Source organism: Gadus macrocephalus, chromosome 22 (genome assembly GCF_031168955.1).
Source record: "Gadus macrocephalus chromosome 22, ASM3116895v1".
Classification (NCBI taxonomy): Eukaryota; Metazoa; Chordata; class Actinopteri; order Gadiformes; family Gadidae; genus Gadus; species Gadus macrocephalus.
The window spans coordinates 3,359,647-3,378,351 of NC_082403.1; the positions used below are offsets into that span (position 1 = coordinate 3,359,647).

The 18,705-nt window shown below is 46.5% G+C and overlaps 3 protein-coding genes across 3 annotated transcripts; all 3 read right to left on the reverse strand.

Moving 5' to 3' along the window:
* Positions 1–919: 919 nt before the first annotated feature.
* LOC132450904 (complement C1q-like protein 3) lies at positions 920–3,324 on the reverse strand. Its single transcript, XM_060043090.1, has one exon. It carries the CDS (start codon positions 2,750–2,752, stop codon positions 2,129–2,131), a length of 624 nt encoding a protein of 207 aa, XP_059899073.1. The 5' UTR covers positions 2,753–3,324; the 3' UTR covers positions 920–2,128.
* Positions 3,325–3,742: 418 nt separating this feature from the next.
* On the reverse strand, positions 3,743–5,525 carry LOC132450905 (complement C1q-like protein 3). Its single transcript, XM_060043091.1, has one exon. The coding sequence runs from the start codon at positions 5,494–5,496 to the stop codon at positions 4,963–4,965; it is 534 nt and encodes a 177-aa protein (XP_059899074.1). The 5' UTR covers positions 5,497–5,525; the 3' UTR covers positions 3,743–4,962.
* Positions 5,526–5,568: 43 nt separating this feature from the next.
* Positions 5,569–13,371, reverse strand: LOC132450906 (mediator of RNA polymerase II transcription subunit 30-like). The gene is made up of 4 exons (XM_060043093.1): positions 13,289–13,371; positions 11,754–12,155; positions 7,786–7,944; positions 5,569–5,697 (listed from the first exon to the last, which is right to left on the reverse strand). Exons 2-4 carry the CDS (start codon positions 11,997–11,999, stop codon positions 5,665–5,667), a joined length of 438 nt encoding a protein of 145 aa, XP_059899076.1. The 5' UTR covers positions 12,000–12,155; positions 13,289–13,371; the 3' UTR covers positions 5,569–5,664.
* Between the last annotated feature and the right edge of the window lie 5,334 nt (positions 13,372–18,705).

Sequence of the window (18,705 nt, forward strand, 5' to 3'; positions counted from 1 at the left end):
TTTGCCTGTGCGTGTGCATGAGCGTGTGCTTGTGCTTGTGCGTGTGTGTGTGCGTGTGCCTGTGCCTGTGCTTGTGCTTGTGCCTGTGCGTGTGTGTGTGTGTGCGTGCTTCATTTCTCTACAAGTGCTGCGCTACTTCCTGGAACAATTAAACCCCCAAAAGGAAGAGAGGGACTTCACATCAAACAACGGAAGGGTTTGATGTCGAAGAAATAAAAGCCATGCTTAATAACCTCTTGCAGCCAGAAACCTATGAAGTCCAACGCGTTAGATGATGACATTCTTCATGTTCGCGGAGTAATCAAAGAGAAACACGTTAACCTGGTGGGCAGGAACGAGGAGCGGAAAACAATTAACCTAACACATTTTCTCTTTTGCTTGTTCGTTTGTTTTGTTCAGCCTGTTTGAACTTTTATCGTGCAGTACCTCGCCTCAGACCGATGGAGGCAGCACACCTGTTCCCTGTCCGTGTGTTACTATACAGCAACCATCCCTAAATCCCCCAAGTTATCCAGAAATTATCCTTTTTTGGTGCCTTTGTGTGCAAGACAGCGAAGTGAGACACAAGGGAGGGAATGACACGTAGCATAGGAGCCCAAGTGGGAATCGAACCTGTGTCTCTCCAAAGCATATCACCTACATCGTACGCAAACTAGCAGGATCAGCCACCGGCTACAAATAATGTAAAATTTCATTGGATTACATTTACATTTAGGGCCTTTTGCAGATGCTTTTATCCAAAGCGACTTACAATAAGTACACCTTAATAGCATTAGGTACTGCATTTTGATATTATTTTGCCTGGGCAGGGCGAAGCCAGAGGAAACTTTGTCGGAGGCCCGTAGCGGTCCCGACGTGCAAATCGGTCATCCGACCTGGGCTTAGGGGCAAAAGACTAATCTAACCATCTAGTGGCTGGTTCCCTCCAGATAGCTGGCGCTCATTACTCACAGTTTCATCTGGTAAAGCGAATGACTAGAGGCCTTGGGGCCGAAAAGATCTCAACCTATTCTCAAACTTTAAACGGGTAAGAGGCCCTGCTCGCAGGGCGTGGAATAAGAGTGCCCAGTGGGCCACTGTTGGTAAGCAGAACTGGCGCTGCGGGATGAACCATACGCCGGGTTAAGGCGCCCGATGCCGAAATGGCTCACCGCGTCGGGCTGAATAGTGTAGTGAGTGACCCCAAGGCTGGAGGTCTTGTGGAGGCTCCAGAGGAGTGGGACCAAGTCGCGCGTGCGGGCAGCGGGGCTCCGGCGGGAGACAAACACTGGCAACAATCCCTTTCTCCTCCATGTCGCAGTTCATGTACTTCAGGGAGTCAAAGCCAAAGTACCTTTCCCCCCAATTCCTTCTCAACTATGGCTAAGATAACCCCAACTATAGTCTCGTTGTGGAAATACTAGAGACGTCGAAGAACTGACGTGTTATGCGCCATAACACCAACAGCAGAACGGTTATCCAAATAAAAAAAGGGATAAATTATGAGTTTTTTGATGTTTTTATTGTCTGTCATTAAGCATCATTAAGCTCTAGTTTTCGTCTAAATTTGACCCCTTTTGAAATATTTCTAAGTTCCTTTTGACTTGCTATTCTCATCATGTCCTCATGGTTGAATGTGAATGATATGAATTTCATCTCAATCTGACTTTCTTCAAGGTCATTTAGCCACATTGAGTTCCGTTTTTGGGGGGTGTTTATCATATTTAAAAAAATCTAGAGATGTTGTCCTATATAGATGTTTGATTTTCATTTTTTTCGTCAGTCAAATATTTCTTTGCCTCGTTAAGCTGTTTTAACATTAAGCCTTTTAGGATATCCCGAGTAAACTACTAGGAGTGCTCAGCTTAATATAAATACATTTTAGAGTGAACAAACACAGGTTACTGCCCAGTCATCTAACGGTTTGTAGCCCCTCTCTCCCCTTCTATTTATCTTCAAAAAAACTCAAACCACACAGAATTAATGCTAAAGATTTTATTTTATTTGTATCAAAGTTTTTCGTTACTTTTATACGACCAAAAGATATATTTTTGTCGACAAGAAAACGCTAATCCAGCCAGCCCCTCCTTTCAACCACCATCACACTGGAAAATCAACCTCAAAACTCACTAAATGGCCGACGGGCTTTTTACAGAGGGAAGAGCAGGAAGCCGCTAAAGGTGTTGAAGCTGCTGTCATTGTCAAATAACTGGCGGTTGGCGTAGAGCAGGGTGTAGACGTTGTCTCCGACCTCCAGCTGCAGAACGGCGGCGTTGGTGGCACTGTCGAAAGCGTCGGCCGGCGATGTGTCCCAGGTGGACACCATCAGCTGGCCGTTCTTCATCAGTGACATCACCGAGTTGGTCGCTGAATCCAGATTGTTGAACATGGTGTATCTGAAGTAGTACATGCCGGACACCCGGGCGGTGAAGATGCCCGTGGCCGGGTTGTAGCCGTTGCCCATGTTGGAGATGATCACCAGGTACTTGACCGGCATTCCAATGGGGACGGGGCCGAGGGAGCGGCCCAGCGCGGCAGTGAAGGCCATCCGGGGCACAGCGGCCGATGTGCTCTCCTTCAGAGCCTGGAGCTGCTGGGCGAGCTCCTGGGTCAGCCTCTGCAGCTCCAAGATCTGGGCGCTATGGACCCCCAAGTCTCTGATGTCGGGCTCGCAGACGGGCAGGCTGGCATCGGGGTCCCTGGAGGGGTCCGTATCTTGGCACTGGCCGCTGGAGAAGATGAAGGCCGCCAAGAGGAGGAACGTGCGCTCCATGGTTCTCTTCTGGACTTCCGTTTGGGCTTGAGGTGCTCGTTGGTCTGGCCTTGGTTTAGTTTGTCTTCAGGTGGATCTTGATTTGGTTTTGACTAGGTCTGGTGTGCTCCACCAGCTCTGGGGATAGTTCTGTTCTTCAAGCCCCAATGCAGCTCGTATTTATAGCTGCCCTTTGTTTAAAAATTAGAACATGAAGACAGCTGGTGAAGATATCCCACACACATTTCGAGTTCCTCTTACAGAGATGGCGTTACCTTAGACAATGGGCCAAATAGATTGTGAAACTGAGCACCACCGGTCACGGCCACAGGCTGATAACAACCAAAAGTTGGGCGCCCAAGCCAGACCTACTGTAGCCGCTTGCCAGACTGTGCTTCCTATCGTACTTGAATAAATGGTCGACTCAACTGAAAAGGATAGGGCAGTTTGGTAACCCCGACGTGATTCTCCAAAGACAACACCGAGGCCCAGGCTGGTGGCCGAGCGCTATCAAACTCTCGGACAGGATGCCACTGATGAGGTGAGCAGAGCCTTTTAGGGTAAATATCGGCATAGTTAGAATCTAGAAGTATTAGGGGGGAGAGTTTGGTACGGCAAAGCCCCATTCTCCCAACGCTTCAGCGTTGGGAGAATCAAGGTGACAGGACTTATTTTGAATGAAAATGATAGGTTTTTATACTATAAACTATAACTATATCGTACAAAACCCAAAAGTAAAGACTGGCGAGCGGGTAGAGAAGACCATAGAAAGCCGAGCAGAGGTACTCGTATGGAAGTATATCTGTCTCCTCGGATTTTGAAAAAAAAAGTCATTGAATTTTTATCACTGCTCAAAATTGTCTCAACCAATCGTCCTCCAAAAGACACGCATAAATAAATGAAAGTCTATTTTATTAAACATTGAGATAACTTATAACGGTCCCGACGTGCAAATCGGTCGTCCGACCTGGGCTTAGGGGCGAAAGACTAATCTAACCATCTAGTGGCTGGTTCCCTCCAGATAGCTGGCGCTCATTACTCACAGTTTCATCTGGTAAAGCGAATGACTAGAGGCCTTGGGGCCGAAAAGATCTCAACCTATTCTCAAACTTTAAACGGGTAAGAGGCCCTGCTCGCAGGGCGTGGAATAAGAGTGCCCAGTGGGCCACTGTTGGTAAGCAGAACTGGCGCTGCGGGATGAACCATACGCCGGGTTAAGGCGCCCGATGCCGAAATGGCTCACCACGTCGGGCTGAATAGTGTAGTGAGTGACCCCAAGGCTGGAGGTCTTGTGGAGGCTCCAGAGGAGTGGGACCAAGTCGCGCGTGCGGGCAGCGGGGCTCCGGCGGGAGACAAACACTGGCAACAATCCCTTTCTCCTCCATGTCGCAGTTCATGTACTTCAGGGAGTCAAAGCCAAAGTACCTTTCCCCCAATTCCTTCTCAACTATGGCTAAGATAACCCCAACTATAGTCTCGTTGTGGAAATACTAGAGACGTCGAAGAACTGACGTGTTATGCGCCATAACACCAACAGCAGAACGGTTATCCAAATAAAAAAAGGGATAAATTATGAGTTTTTTGATGTTTTTATTGCCTGTCATTAAGCATCATTAAGCTCTAGTTTTCGCCTAAATTTGACCCCTTTTGAAATATTTCTAAGTTCCTTTAGACTTGCTATTCTCATCATGTCCTCATGGTTAAAAGTGAATGATATGAATTTCATCTCAATCTGACTTTCTTCAAGGTCATTTAGCCACATTGAGTTCCGTTTTTGGGGGGTGTTTACCATATTTAAAAAAATCAAGAGATGTTGTCCTATATAGATGTTTGATTTTCTTTTTTTTCGTCAAAGTCAAATATTTCTTTGCCTCGTTAAGCTGTTTTAACATTAAGCCTTTTAGGATATCCCGAGGAACCTTCTAGGAGTGCTCAGCTTAATATAAATACATTTTAGAGTGAACAAACACAGGTTAATGCCCAGTCATCTAGCGGTTTGTAACCCCTCTCTCCCCTTCTATTTATCTTCCAAAAAAACTCACACCACACAGAATTAATGTCAAACATTATAGATTTTATTTTATGTGTATAAATGCTTTTCGTTACTGTTGTACAGAGCCAAAATATATATTTTTGTCAACAAGAAAACGCTAATCTAGCCAACCCCTCCTTTCAACCACCATCACTCTGGAAAATCAACCTCAAAACTCACTAAATGGCCGACGGACCTTTTACAGAGGGAAGAGCAGGAAGCCGCTGAAGGTGTTGTAGTGCATGCCATCGTCAAATAACTCGCGGTCGGCGTAGAGCTTGATGTAGACGTTGTCTCCGGCCTCCAGCTGCAGCACCGCGGCGTTGGTGGCACTGTCGTTACCGTCATTCCCTATGTCCCAGGTGGACACCATCCGCTGGCTGTTCTTCATCAGTGACATCACCGAGTTGGCCACTAGACCGTTATCGTTGTTGTACATGGTGTAGCTGAAGTAGTACATGCCGGACACCCGGGCGGTGAAGATGCCCGTGGCCGGGTTGTAGCCGTTGCCCATGTTGGAGATGATCCCCTGGTACTTGACCGGCATGTCAATGGGGACGGGGCCGAGGGGCTGGCCCAGTGTGGCAGTGAAAGCCACCCGGGGCACAGCGGCCGATGTGATGTCGGGCTTGCAGACGGCCAGGCTGGCATCGGGGTCCCTGGAGGGGTCCGTATCTTGGCACTGGCCGCTGGAGAAGATGAAGGCCGCCAAGAGGAGGAACGTGCGCTCCATGGTTCTCTTCTGGACTTCTGGACCGTTTGGGCTTGAGGTGCTCCTTGGTCTGGCCTTGGTTTAGTTTGTCTTCAGGTGGATCTTGATTTGGTGTTGACTAGGTCTGCTGTGCTCCACCAGCTTGATCTTAAAGCCCCAATGCAGCTCGTATTTATAGCTGCCCTTTGTTTAATCATGATAACATGAAGAGAGCTGGTGCACCTGTGAAGATATCCCACACACATTTCTAGTTGCACTTACAGAGATGGCGTGACCTTGGACAACGGGCCAAATAGATTGTGAAACTGAGCAACACCTGTCACGGCCACAGGCTGATAACAACCAAACGTTGGGCGCCCAAGCCAATTCATGTTCACAAATTCAAAGTCTATCATTCAACGTAAAAACATTCAATATGCAAAATTCAGTTGCAAAATTCAATGTATAAAATTCAACAGAAATATTTTCAATGTCCCCAAATTCAGCTGCAAAATTCAATGCATGAAATTCAGCTCCGTGAACGGTTGAAAGGTAAAATTGCTATTTAGAAAGTATATTGGTGAAAGGTTTCTAACCTGTCTTAATGGACATGGAACAATTTAAAAAAGCATCCATTGATGATATAGCCTGTGAGTTTTTTTATGAAGTGTATTGTATATGATATAGCCTGTGAGTTATTGAATGAAGTGTATTGTATATGATATAGCCTGTGACGTATTGAATGAAGTGTATTGTATATGATATAACCTGTGACTTATTAAATGAAGTGTATTGTATATGATATAGCCTGTGACTTATTGCATGAGGTGTATTGTACAAATGTGTGAATTTGCTCTACGGTATGGTTTCTGACGTTACCGTGGGACCGTTGTGACCGGAAGATCACACGAGTGCTAAAGAAGCAATGATGTTGTACCAGAGACGCAGTCGTTTATTCATTATATCATCCGGTGCACACAGCTTTCGGCCGTGGTCTATAAGATATTCTAGAACACTCCGGGAGCTCCGGCGGGAGACCTTGAGCACTATATCTAAATCAGAGAATCAATACACGGGTCCTATTTTGCAATCGCACGCAATCGCAAAACCCGCGACCGACCCGCAATGTTCAGGCGTCCAACCCGACCAGCACCCGTGTCCGACATAGTACATTATTTTTCCCCCGTTTCATCGAAATTGTGCGGGTCACCCGTCGGGTAGCCTACCCGAACCCGTGCAGGACTCTGGCCGAGATAACCCCCGTCTTTTCTTCTTGTTGTGGAAGTACCAGAGACGTCCGAGATGCCGACCCAGTCTTTAATTCATAATATCATCCGGAGCCGCACACAGCTTTTGGCAGTGATATTATATATTATATTATATTATATAGATACCTACTGTATATATTATATAAAATTATATTATTTAGATATAGAGCACAGGGAGTCTGCAAATTTCTCCTCCATGCTGCTGTTCACGCTGGACTGCAGGGAGTGAACGCTGATTGGCTGTTATGTTACGTCCCTCACTGAGTGAACGCTGATTGGCTGTTATGTTACGTCCCTCACGGAGTGAACGCTGATTGGCTGTTATGTTACGTCCCTCACTGAGTGAACGCTGATTGGCTGTTATGTTACGTCCCTCACTGAGTGAACGCTGATTGGCTGTTATGGTACGTCCCTCACTGAGTGAACGCTGATTGGCCGTTATGTTACGTCCCTCACTGAGTGAACGCTGATTGGCTGTTATGGTACGTCCCTCACTGAGTGAACGCTGATTGGCTGTTATGGTACGTCCCTCACTGAGTGAACGCTGATTGGCTGTTATGTTACGACCCTCACTGAGTGAACGCTGATTGGCTGTTATGTTACGACCCTCACTGAGTGAACGCTGATTGGCTGTTGTGTTACGACCCTCACTGAGTGAACGCTGATTGGCTGTAATGTTACGTCCCTCACGGAGTGAACGTTGATTGGCATTGTGGGAGTTGTCGTCTTCAATCCGCAAGCGCCAAAAAGCCACTGTCTGCCTTTTCTCGGTGAAGAAGGCACAAAATTTGAAATCTAAATATATGACCCACTTTTCAATACAGATTTGTGTCTCCAAAGGGGAAATTTCCTTTAAAGACCAGGGGCCGAACATCCCATAATCCCCACTATTTCACATCACAATCATACAACCCAAAACCCGATCCATCTCACTGAAGAGGATAGGTTGAAAAAGTGATAATTAGTGATAGTTATTTGGATCATTTGGAGAATGACGCTACTGCCCCCCGGGGCCAAAGCGTTTGAGCTCGGCCCCGCAGGGCCCCCCCCCGGGGGGCCTCACCTCTGGGGGCGTGGCGTCCATGCCGGCGCAGTTCTCGTTGCACTTGTCGTAGACCAGCCGCAGCTTGCGGAACAGCACCGACAGCATGCGCAGGTGCTCCTGCAGCTTGCCCAGCCGGTCCTGGTGGGTGTTGGGGTGGTAGGTCACCCCGTTGGGCAGCTGGGGGGTCAGAGGTCACAGGGGGAGGGGGGGAGGGAGGAGAGATGGGTTGTGAGTGAGTAGAATGAAAACTTTTTTTTTAATGACCAACACTATTATTTTATTGGACTGTATTCGTATCGCGCTTTTCTAAATGGTGGCTCTTTATAATATTGCGCAACATTCACCCGTTGATGCACACATTCACACGCCGACGGCGGAGTGGGCTAAGCAAGGCGACAGCCAGCTCGTCGGGAGCAGTGAGGGCGAGGTGTCTCGCTCAGGGGACTCCTCGACACCTCCTCGGAAGGGGCCGGGGATCGAACTAGCGACCTCCCGGTAACCGGTCACTGAGCCACATGCCGCCCTGTTGTTTCATTGTTGTAATACTTGGACGGCGCTCCCAGTCTGAGGCCCCTGGGATCGCATGGCCTGTTTCGATTGAATCGGGTGCAACAGGTGAACCACCCACTGGGGAGTAGGGAGGGACGGGGAGATGTGTGTGTGTGTGTGTGTGTGTGTGTGTGTGTGTGTGTGTGTGTGTGTGTGTGTGTGTGTGTGTGTGTGTGTGTGTGTGTGTGTGTGTGTGTGTGTGTGTGTGTGTGTGTGTGTGTGTGTGTGTGTGTGTGTGTGTGTGTGTGTGTGTGTGTGTGTTTGAGTGCGAGAGAGAGAGAGAGAGAGCGAGAGAACCGAGATTCAGATTTTGTGAAATAAACAAGAGACAGACAGACAGACAGTCCGTCAGACAGACAGACAGACACACAAGCAGGAAGAGAGCGAGACAACATGTGAGATAATGTGTGAGGGAGATAGGGGGACCGGGCGGCGGAGGGGGGGGAGACGGGGGGGAGGCAGAGAGAGACAGAGAACCAGGGGAGGGAGGACAGTGATAAATTGAGAAAGAGGGGGGGGAGAGAGATACGACGGCCCAGATAAGAGAGGGAGGGGAGGGGGCGGGACGGGACGGGGGGCTGACGGTACCCAAAGTGTTTTCACGAGCAGAGAGAGAGCGGCTCGTCTTCAAACACGGCCGGCACAACATGGCTGCTGGTGCACGCTGGGGCCCAGATGCGCTGGTTTTGTTGAAAACGTATTCTCGCACTCCCCCAACTCCCCCAACTCTCCCTCTCTCGCTGTGATTTATCGGAAGACACTGAAGACTCCTCTCTGGCTCTGAGGGATGCTACAGTTAAGCCTGGCACAACCCCCGGCTGAGGGCACAGCATCAGGGCTGACCCGCTCCTCCGCGGTGGAGAACTCCGAGCTGCTATCAGCCGTGTTTCTGTTGCTTTTTGATTAAGTGGTGTTTTGATTGGGTCTCCGACTCTCCGTGGTTCAACCTCCGGCGTCTCGGATCAAGCTTTCAGCAAAAGTGCACGCTGAGAACCGCGAGACTCAATCCAAGACACACTTGAATCAAACGGCAAAGTGGCGGTGCAGAAATATTTGCAGATTGGAGCTTTAATAATCACCATAACACCAACTAACTATTCATACTGTGGATACACATGAGTTTGTTCTGAATAATAAACGCGAGAGTTTGAGTCTAGTAACACAGACAAGAGAACTGAAAAACACTATATCCAACACAATATTTAGTGTATATACACCAAATACACACAATATGCACGCAGAGACAATCCAATGTCTCTGCCTCTGTATGCTCAGACCTTCTCTCCCCCTCACCCTCGACCTACAACAACAACGACGATGACAATAGCGTGTCACTCGTCACTTGTTATCACGGGCCGGATCCTAACAAAGAAGCGATATTGTCTAACCACCGTCCAATCAGAGGGGGTGTAGCACTGAGATGGCTGCTTCCAACGGCGTCATCTCCTCAGGCGAACGCCAGGGAAGCAGCAGCGTACATCTGATACCCATGACCCACACACACGCATTGTAGCCCGGTGAGCAACCGAAGACGACCCGGTCGGATTATGAGTGAATGGTAGAGTCATGTAATGCTTGTTTCTTCAACCCAAGAAAGAGGGAAAAACGGCGGGGCTGACTTTGTTACTCGAATCCATTCAGATACTGTTTGCGCCTTGTTTGGCGGTTTCAGGCCCATTGTCTGCAGACAACGAGAACAGTGCGTGTATTGTATCAGAGGAATCAGGAGGGGCACACCTTATGTAGCATTTGTCAGTAAGAAGCTGCTTTTACCCAAAGCGTCCTCCGGGGACGTATACATACAGGTCCTTAAGGTGGAGGTAGGGATTAGGGAAGTCTTGTATTTGGGGGGCCAAAAGGTCAAAACCCTGCCCTCATACTAACAATTCTCGAAATCCGATTAAAACAGAGGTCTCTCTTTAGCGCTTTGGTTAACTGGCAGCATTCTAAACGTAAAACGAGGATTCTGAAATCTGTGGTGGTCGGAGCTTAGTTGCGTATCAGACGAATGTTGTGCGGAATATGACGAAATATGGGGGCAGAGTGGTGTATGTATAGGAGTTCACTGCGTTTTGCTTTGGATAAAAGCGTGTGATATATATACGAATAATAAACTCACTAAATAGTAAATAATGCGTTTTAACAAGGGATTTTCCTGGAATCGGTTAATAGATGTGAAATGGGAATTATGGATTATATACTCAACTTAGTTTGATAGAGTCTGGCTATAAACAGTGGCTCATTTCATCGCCTAATGGTTTCCTAGGAACATCAATCTGTCATCAGAGCATTATTATCGGTATTGATTCCACTGAGTGAAGTCGGCTACCGAGTTCGGCTGTAGAGTCGAACCAGGGACTCACAAACACATGACGTTACCCACAGCGAAAGGCCTAAGGCCCTGGCGCTACGGCTGTTGGAAGACAAAGGGACGCAGGTTCGAGTCCCTGGGTGGCAAACTCGGGAAGGGGGGGGGGCGGGTACACAAAGTTCTTGGCCTTTATCAGAGCGAGACTGCTTCTTGGCCACTCTTGGTTACAGCAGAGAGGAAACCATGACGACTAGCAAAGACATAGCTGCTGGCGAGGTAACAAATACAGGCAGACGTCAACCCTGGTTTTTGCAGGATAGCCTCGCGCAGGGGTCACCAACCTTTTTGAACCTGAGTGCTACTTCATGGGTACTGAGTCATACGAAGGGCACCGAGTTTGATACACTCTTCTGAAATAACAAATTTGCTCAGTTTGCCTTCAGTTATATATTATTATTAATGTTTAATGATAATCATCTATATGTGAAGACACTGATCGTGTTAATGATTTCTCACAATAATTATCAACAATGACTTAAAAAAGGAGGGAAAGAGTTGTTCCAGAATGAGTTGTGCGATGTCTAGAACGGGCCTGCGGGCGCCTCACGTGGTGCTAGCGGGCGACCTGGTGCCCGCGGGCGCGGTGTGGGTGACCCCTGGCCCAGCGGTCAGGGAGGATGTTTGACTCACAGACGAAAGGTTCTAGGAGGTAAAGCCCCGATGTCTACCTGTAGGCTAACCCTACCTGCCCCCTCTTGTGACACAGGAAGGTTAATTCACCGCAAGTCGCATCGGATGATGATCGGATGATGATGATAAATGGACTGCATTTACACAGCCGCTTTTCTAAGCAGTGCCACTCAAAGCCTATTCTCACACACACATTCACACAACCATTCACACACCGACGGCGGCGCCATCCACGCGGGGCGACGGCCCCGCTCGCCAGGAGCAGCCAGGGCGAGGCGTCTCGCTCAGGGACGCCTCGCCACTCGAGCTCAGGAGGAGCCGGGGGATCGAACCGGCGACCTTCCGGTGCCCAGCCGACCACCCGCTCTACCTCCTGGGCCGCTGTGTCGTGGGGGGGGGGGGGGGGGGGGGGGGGGGGTCTCCGTCCCGTCGTCACCTGCATGTTCCTCAGCAGCTGGAAGATCTCCATGGTCCGGAGCACGATGTCCTGCACCGTCTCCTGGCCGATGCGACACAGGGAGGCCGTGTTCACGTCCCGCCCCGCCTGCTGCTGCTGCTGCTGCTGCTGCTGCTGCTGCTGCTGCTGCTGCTGCTGCTGCTGCTGCTGCTGCTGCTGCTGCTGCTGCTGCTGCTGCTGCTGCTGGGCGGCGAACACAGCCGTGACTAGCGGCGGCGTCGTCATGGGAACCGCGGCGTCGACTCGAGACACCGGAGGGGGGGCGGGGGAGGGGGGAGGTTTGTGGGGGCGGGGCCGTGGAGAACCGGGCGGGAGAGGCGGAGGAAAGATGTGCAGCGACAGAGCCCCGCTTACATACCTGCTGCAGGGACCTGGGGGGGGCTGCAGAGGGGGGGAGGAGGAAGAGGAGGAGGAGGAGGAAGAGGGGGAGGGGGAGGAGGTAGAGGAGGAGGAAGAGGGGGAGGACGAGGAGGTAGAGGAGGCGGAGGAGGAGGAGGAAGAGGAGGAGGAGGAGGAGGTAGAGGAGGAGGAAGAGGAGGAGGAGGTAGAGGAGGAGGAAGAGGAAGAGGAGGAGGAGGAGGAGGTAGAGGAGGAGGAAGAGGGGGAGGGGGAGGAGGTAGAGGAGGCGGGAGGAGGAGGAGGAAGAGGAGGTAGAGGAGGAGGTAGAGGAGGAGGAAGAGGAGGAGGAGGTAGAGGAGGAGGAAGAGGAGGAGGAGGAAGAGGAGGAGGAGGAAGAGGGGGAGGAGGAGGAGGTAGAGGAGGAGGAGGAGGAGGAGGAGGAGGAGGAGGAGGAGGAGGTATAGGAGGAGGAGGGGAGGAGTAGGTATAGGAGGGAGAGGAGGAGGTGGACGAGGACGAAGACGAGGACGTGGAGGAGGAGGTGGAGGAGGGTGAGAAACAAGCAGAGAGGGTGTTAGGTACAGACCACTTTGTATACCTGTTCAAACAGTTGTTGGGAGAAGTTACAAGTTTGGTTTTATTGTCCACTACAGTGAATACAGATACTTATAACCTAGTAGTAGCACGTGTAATCAGGGTAAGGGCATCCTGCTCAAAGAAGACAAGTTCTTACAGCTGGTCATAATTAGATACTTCAGTGATCAACAAACTCGGGCTAGTGGTAATGACAATAATAAAGCAGCAAGGGAACTGGAGAGTACAAATCCTTAAAAAGTGTGTTGCATGTTATAAGCATCAATAATGTACAGTAGGCCTACAGCTTGAAAACGTGTGGAATACAACTTCTAAAATAAACTCATTTTAATGAAGAGCTGCGGGAAGTAATGTTTGATAAAACATGTGGAGGATAGGACTGGTTACCGGGCCCAGATGGAGAGTGGTACGGTGCAATAAACCATACACAAGCTGGAGTCAAGTGGTCAATGCAGCCCCGCGAGACACTTTACAGCCCAGTTATAGTGTCGTAACTCATTACCGAAGCGCAAAACATCACATTTAACCTTGCCTGGATGGTACAAGTGTATAATTACACAAAGAACGATGAATAATGTTACCTTTGGTGATTAATTTATCAGCTTTGTTGACATATGTCAAATCCCCCTTGCTCTGCTACTATAGACGTCAGCTGCTCGAAGTATCGCGAGAGACCTTCCGCCCTCCCTCTCCCTAGACACGTTTACACTTTACCGTAATTAGTAGAGTTGATCCGCCTCTTAAAATGGTTTCAATGGTTTTCTTTTTTCTTAAATCCAGCTAGGTATGAGAGTTTACTTTTGTGCTCAGATAAAACATAGCCCATGTATGATATAAAAAAAAGAATAGAGAACGACTGAAATATAACTTTGAAAAATAAATTACAACATTACGGTAATGCACACTTCACTGAAGCAATGAAGCAGCGTCCTCTGCTGGACAACATTTTAATATCACAATGGTGACAAGGGTTTTGGCATGGTAGCCTAATTGTATTTAAGTGCAATATTTATTCATAACGTCAAAGTACAACACTTTGAATAAGAATAATAAGCCTAATTAGATCAAACTAGTAGTCCATATGTTTCATTTAAGACCGTTTCCGTTCAGGATTTTATTTTATTTATTTATTTATTTTTTCATACGCGGTGGGCCAGCGGGGGGACAAACCGCCCCCCCTGGCCCCCATGTGGCTATGCCCCTGGTGTCAGTCTTCCAAGATTAGATAGATAAATATAAATATCTCATTGTTTAAGAAATCTCGGTATAAAACGATGGCTTTACCCCCTGCTTTTATTCTCCACAGCATACGCGAACGTCGCGGGCAATGCATGACATGCAATACACCACTCACGCCATGGGTGGCAGCAGAGTCACCGGTGTTTTCGCGGGGGGACGTTCGAGGTGACGTTCCGATCAAAGTGGCTACGGAAGAAGAGTGATGAAGCGCAGAGATAGGCGGTGGTATGTGCGCCCTTTAAATACCACACGAGATCAGGATGGGGAATTTGTTTCTCTGGTGCTTCCAATGCGAAGCATGGACGAGGAGAGGCATTTCCAGTATTTTCGGATGTCGGCACCAAAGTTTGATGATCTCCTTTCGCGAGTCATCCGATATCTTCCCGACTCTCACCAAAACCGGCCCTTGTCAGGGAGCAGCTGGCAGATTTTTTTTTGTCAGATGCTGGCGTGTTTCCCCACCAGTACAATGTGCTACGATTGGGTATGCGCACTGACCAATAAATGTATATACATTGGTCACTTGGAAGCATGACTTTTGATTCATTAGTTATGTTACACAAGTTACCTAATTTGGTTTACGTCAAACTCATTAATTCATATCCATATAAAATGTTTATACAACGAGCTATTGCCTTGACGGATGAATGAATTATTTAAGTGTAGGCCTATAGCCAAAGGCTTTAAGCTATAGCGCATAATGTCCACAGAAATTATATGGTAGCCAACATTATTAGAGAAAAGGGGTTTATTTATCAAATACAGAAAATAGTCCCACCATACACGCACACATTTTTCATTCACTACACACTCACGCTTTCAAATTTCATTCACTCAAAGAGGCTACTGAACTTATGTTTCAAATTGAACGTGAACACAAAACATTACGTAATTAATTCAAATAGGCTAACAGTAAAACAAATAAGGCCAGTAATAGAACGAATATCGGGTGACAAGAAGATCATTAAAATGGCTCACAATCCCGCATCAGCTGTTTGATGTCGCGCATCAAAATAGCACTTTGACCCTGTGGAAGGGTTCGCATAAATTGGCACAGATAATTAGTAAAAGAGACGTCAAGTCATTCTTATCACGTTCCCGCATCCTCTCATATATTCTTCTGTAAATATAACCTATAGTAGTAATAATGTACAATATTTGCAGTATCGCCCCCACCGACTACGCTTGGTATTGCATGGATCGGCGCGTCGCTTATCAAAAATTTGGAGGACGCGTTTTGCTACGCTTCGACGTTAATGGCGGCCGAAGCGTCGCGTCGCGTAGCCTTTTGGACGCGTAAAAGCGTAGCGTTGCGTCGACTATGTAAGGGCCCTTTACCCTTTACGTTTCATTTGATAAAAACAACAGTGTTACCCCTTATGTTATTTTCCCATGATGACTGATAAAAAACAACAGTGTTACCCCTTATATTTTATTTGACAAGGACTTTATTTATTTATTTTTCAAATACGTTTTTTTTCATGACGACCAATAAAAAACAACAGTGTTACCCCTTATGTTTTTCTTCATGACGACCAATAAAAAACGACAGTGTTACCCCTTATGTTTTTTTGCATGACGACCAATAAAAAACAACAGTGTCACCCCCCATGTTTCATTTGATAAAAACGACAGTGTTACCCCCTATGTTTTATTTGACAAAGACAACAGTGTTACCCTTTATGTTTTTTTCCATGACGAGTGACGAACAAAGAAAAACAACAGTGTTAGCTGTTAAACCTGAGCTGTTTAGAGTGTTAACCTCCGAACTTATCAATGCACCATCAAGACAACGATTAAAGTCAACACAATGGTTGTACTTGACTTTATCATTCGCATGAAATAGAGATAAGAGTCTTTCAACAGAGGATATCAAACAGACTTGAACCTCCACTTCCCACTGTGATTGGAAATTTAATTATGTCTGTGGTTATATATGACATGATAGCATTACGTTTAAAATGAATGATATTGTGTTTTCCACAGAAATTGAGCCACGGCCTCCAGTGGGTTAGGCAGAGTGTACCACTCTGCCTAAGACTGATTACACACACACCCCCTGGACTCACCGCCTACTGGACTCCCTCCCCCCTCCCCTTCCCCCGTTGCAGCACAGTATGCCGTGAGTGATGTGATGCGCCTGTCGGCTGCGTCCACCTCCCGGTGTCTGAGCTGTGACACCTCCCCTCCCCAACTCCCTTCCCCCCTCCCATATGTTTGTGATGTTTTGATGTGATGCTTATGTGTTGAGGGTTTTTTTTTGCTAATCCCTACACTGTGCCCCCCTTATAGGAGCATAGTTTGGGGTATTGACAATTTTTTTCCCCTCGTTCCCTCTTGTCTTAGCTTTGAAACTTTCTTATATAATGCGGGCCGCATGGTTCTTCGTGAACAAGCGCCTGACAGTCTCTCCGTCCTGTCTCCCCACACTGTCTTCTATGTTTCTGGGACGGAATGTTACTGGGAATTTCCTCACTCTCCACCTCATCCCTAACTCTCCACCTCAAGCTGGTGTGTAGTGAGCGTTCTGGCGCCGATTGGTTGCCGTGCATCACCCAAGTGGGTGCTACATATTGGTGGTGGTTAGTGAGGTCCCCCCCTTTCTTTTGAGTGTTATTCTGTTTTGCTGTATGCTCTGTAAGGTGACCTTGGGTGTCTTGAAAGGCGCCTCTAAATTAAATGTATTATTATTATTATTATTACCACTGCACAACTGAGGCGAGGCCAACACACAATAATCAATCATCAATAAAGAGGATATACATGACATTAAAATGTTTTTTTTCATGACGACCAATAAAAATGACAAAACCTTATGGTTTTTTCATGACGACTGATAACAAACGACAGTGTTACCCCCTATGTTTTATTTGACAAAGACAACAGTGTTACCCCTTATGGTTTTTTTCATGACGACCAATAAAAAAAAAACGACAGTGTTACCCCTTATATTTTATGTGACAAAGACAACAGTGTTAACTCTTATGCTTTTTTTCATTACGACCAATAAAAAACAACAGTGTTACCCCCTATGCTTTATTTGATAAATATTGACAGTTTTACCCCTCATGTTTATTTCATGACGGCCGATAAAAAACGACATTGTTACCCCTTGTGGTTTTTTCATGACGACTGATAACAAACGACAGTGTTACCCCTTATGTTTTATATGACCAAGACAACAGTGTTACCCCTTATGTTTTTTTCATGACGATCAATAAAAAACGACGGTGTTACCCCTTATATTTTATTTGACAAAGACAACAGTGTTGCCCCTTATGTTTTTTTCATGACGACCAATAAAAAACAACAGGGGTTGTTTTTTACAAACACACACACACACACACACACACACACACACACACACACACACACACACACACACACACCTTATGTTTTTTTTCATGACGAACAATAAAAAACGACAGTGTTACCCCTTATGTTTTTTTCATGACGACCAATAAAAAACGACAGTGTTACCCCTTATGTTTTTTTTCATGACGAACAATAAAAAACAACAGTGTTACCCCTTGTGTTTTTTTTCATGACGACCAATAAAAAACAACAGTGTTACCCCTTATGTTTTTTTCATGACGACCAATAAAAAACGACAGTGTTACCCCTTATGTTTTTTTTCATGACGAACAATAAAAAACAACAGTGTTACCCCTTGTGTTTTTTTTTATGACGACCAATAAAAAATGACAGTGTTACCCCGTATGTTTTTTTTCATGAAGACCAATATAAAACAACAGTGTTACCCCTTATGCTTTTTTTCATGACGACCAATAAAAAACCACAGTGTTACCCCTTATGTTTTTTTTCACGACGACCAATAAAAAACAACAGTGTTACCCCTTATGTTTTTTTTCATGACGACCAAAGAAAAACAACAGTGTTACCCCCTATGTTTTATTTGATAAATATCGACAGTGTTACCCCTTATGTTTATTTCATGACGGCCGATAAAAAACGACAGTGTTACCCCGTATGTTTTTTTTCATGAAGACCAATATAAAACAACAGTGTTACCCCTTATGCTTTTTTTCATGACGACCAATAAAAAACCACAATGTTACCCCTTATGTTTTTTTTCATGACGACCAATAAAAAATGACAGTGTTACCCATTATGTTTTTTTTCATGACGACCAATAAAAAACAACAGTGTTACCCCTTATGTTTTTTTTCACGACGACCAATAAAAAACAACAGTGTTACCCCTTATGTTTTTTTTCATGACGACCAAAGAAAAACAACAGTGTTACCCCCTATGTTTTATTTGATGAATATCGACAGTGTTACCCCTTATGTTTTTTTTCATGACGACCAATAAAAAATGACAGTGTTACCCATTATGTTTTTTTTCATGATGACCAATAAAAAACAACAGTGTTACCCCTTAAGTTTTTTTTCACGACGACCAATAAAAAACAACAGTGTTACCCCTTATGTTTTTTTTCATGACGACCAAAGAAAAACAACAGTGTTACCCCCTATGTTTTATTTGATGAATATCGACAGTGTTACCCCTTATGTTTATTTCATGACGGCCGATAAAAAACGACAGGGGTTGTTTTTTACAAACACACACACACACACACACACACACACACACACACACACACACACACACACACACACACACACACACACACACACACACACACACACACACACACACACACACACGTCACACACACCTTATGTTTTTTTTTTTCATGACGACCAATAAAAAACAACAGTGTTACCCCTTATGT

What these genes read in the sequence shown, in the direction of transcription:
- LOC132450904 (XM_060043090.1), bottom strand. Translation starts at nt 2,752, where the DNA reads ATGGAGCGCACGTTCCTCCTCTTGGCGGCCTTCATCTTCTCCAGCGGC.
- LOC132450905 (XM_060043091.1), bottom strand. Translation starts at nt 5,496, where the DNA reads ATGGAGCGCACGTTCCTCCTCTTGGCGGCCTTCATCTTCTCCAGCGGC.
- LOC132450906 (XM_060043093.1), bottom strand. Translation starts at nt 11,999, where the DNA reads ATGACGACGCCGCCGCTAGTCACGGCTGTGTTCGCCGCCCAGCAGCAG. An exon ending in AGCTGCTGAGGAACATGCAG is followed by an intron (nt 7,945 to 11,753) that starts GTGACGACGGGA and finishes CTGACCCCCCAG; the next exon opens with CTGCCCAACGGGGTGACCTA. An exon ending in TGGACGCCACGCCCCCAGAG is followed by an intron (nt 5,698 to 7,785) that starts GTGAGGCCCCCC and finishes ATATCTTCACAG; the next exon opens with GTGCACCAGCTCTCTTCATG.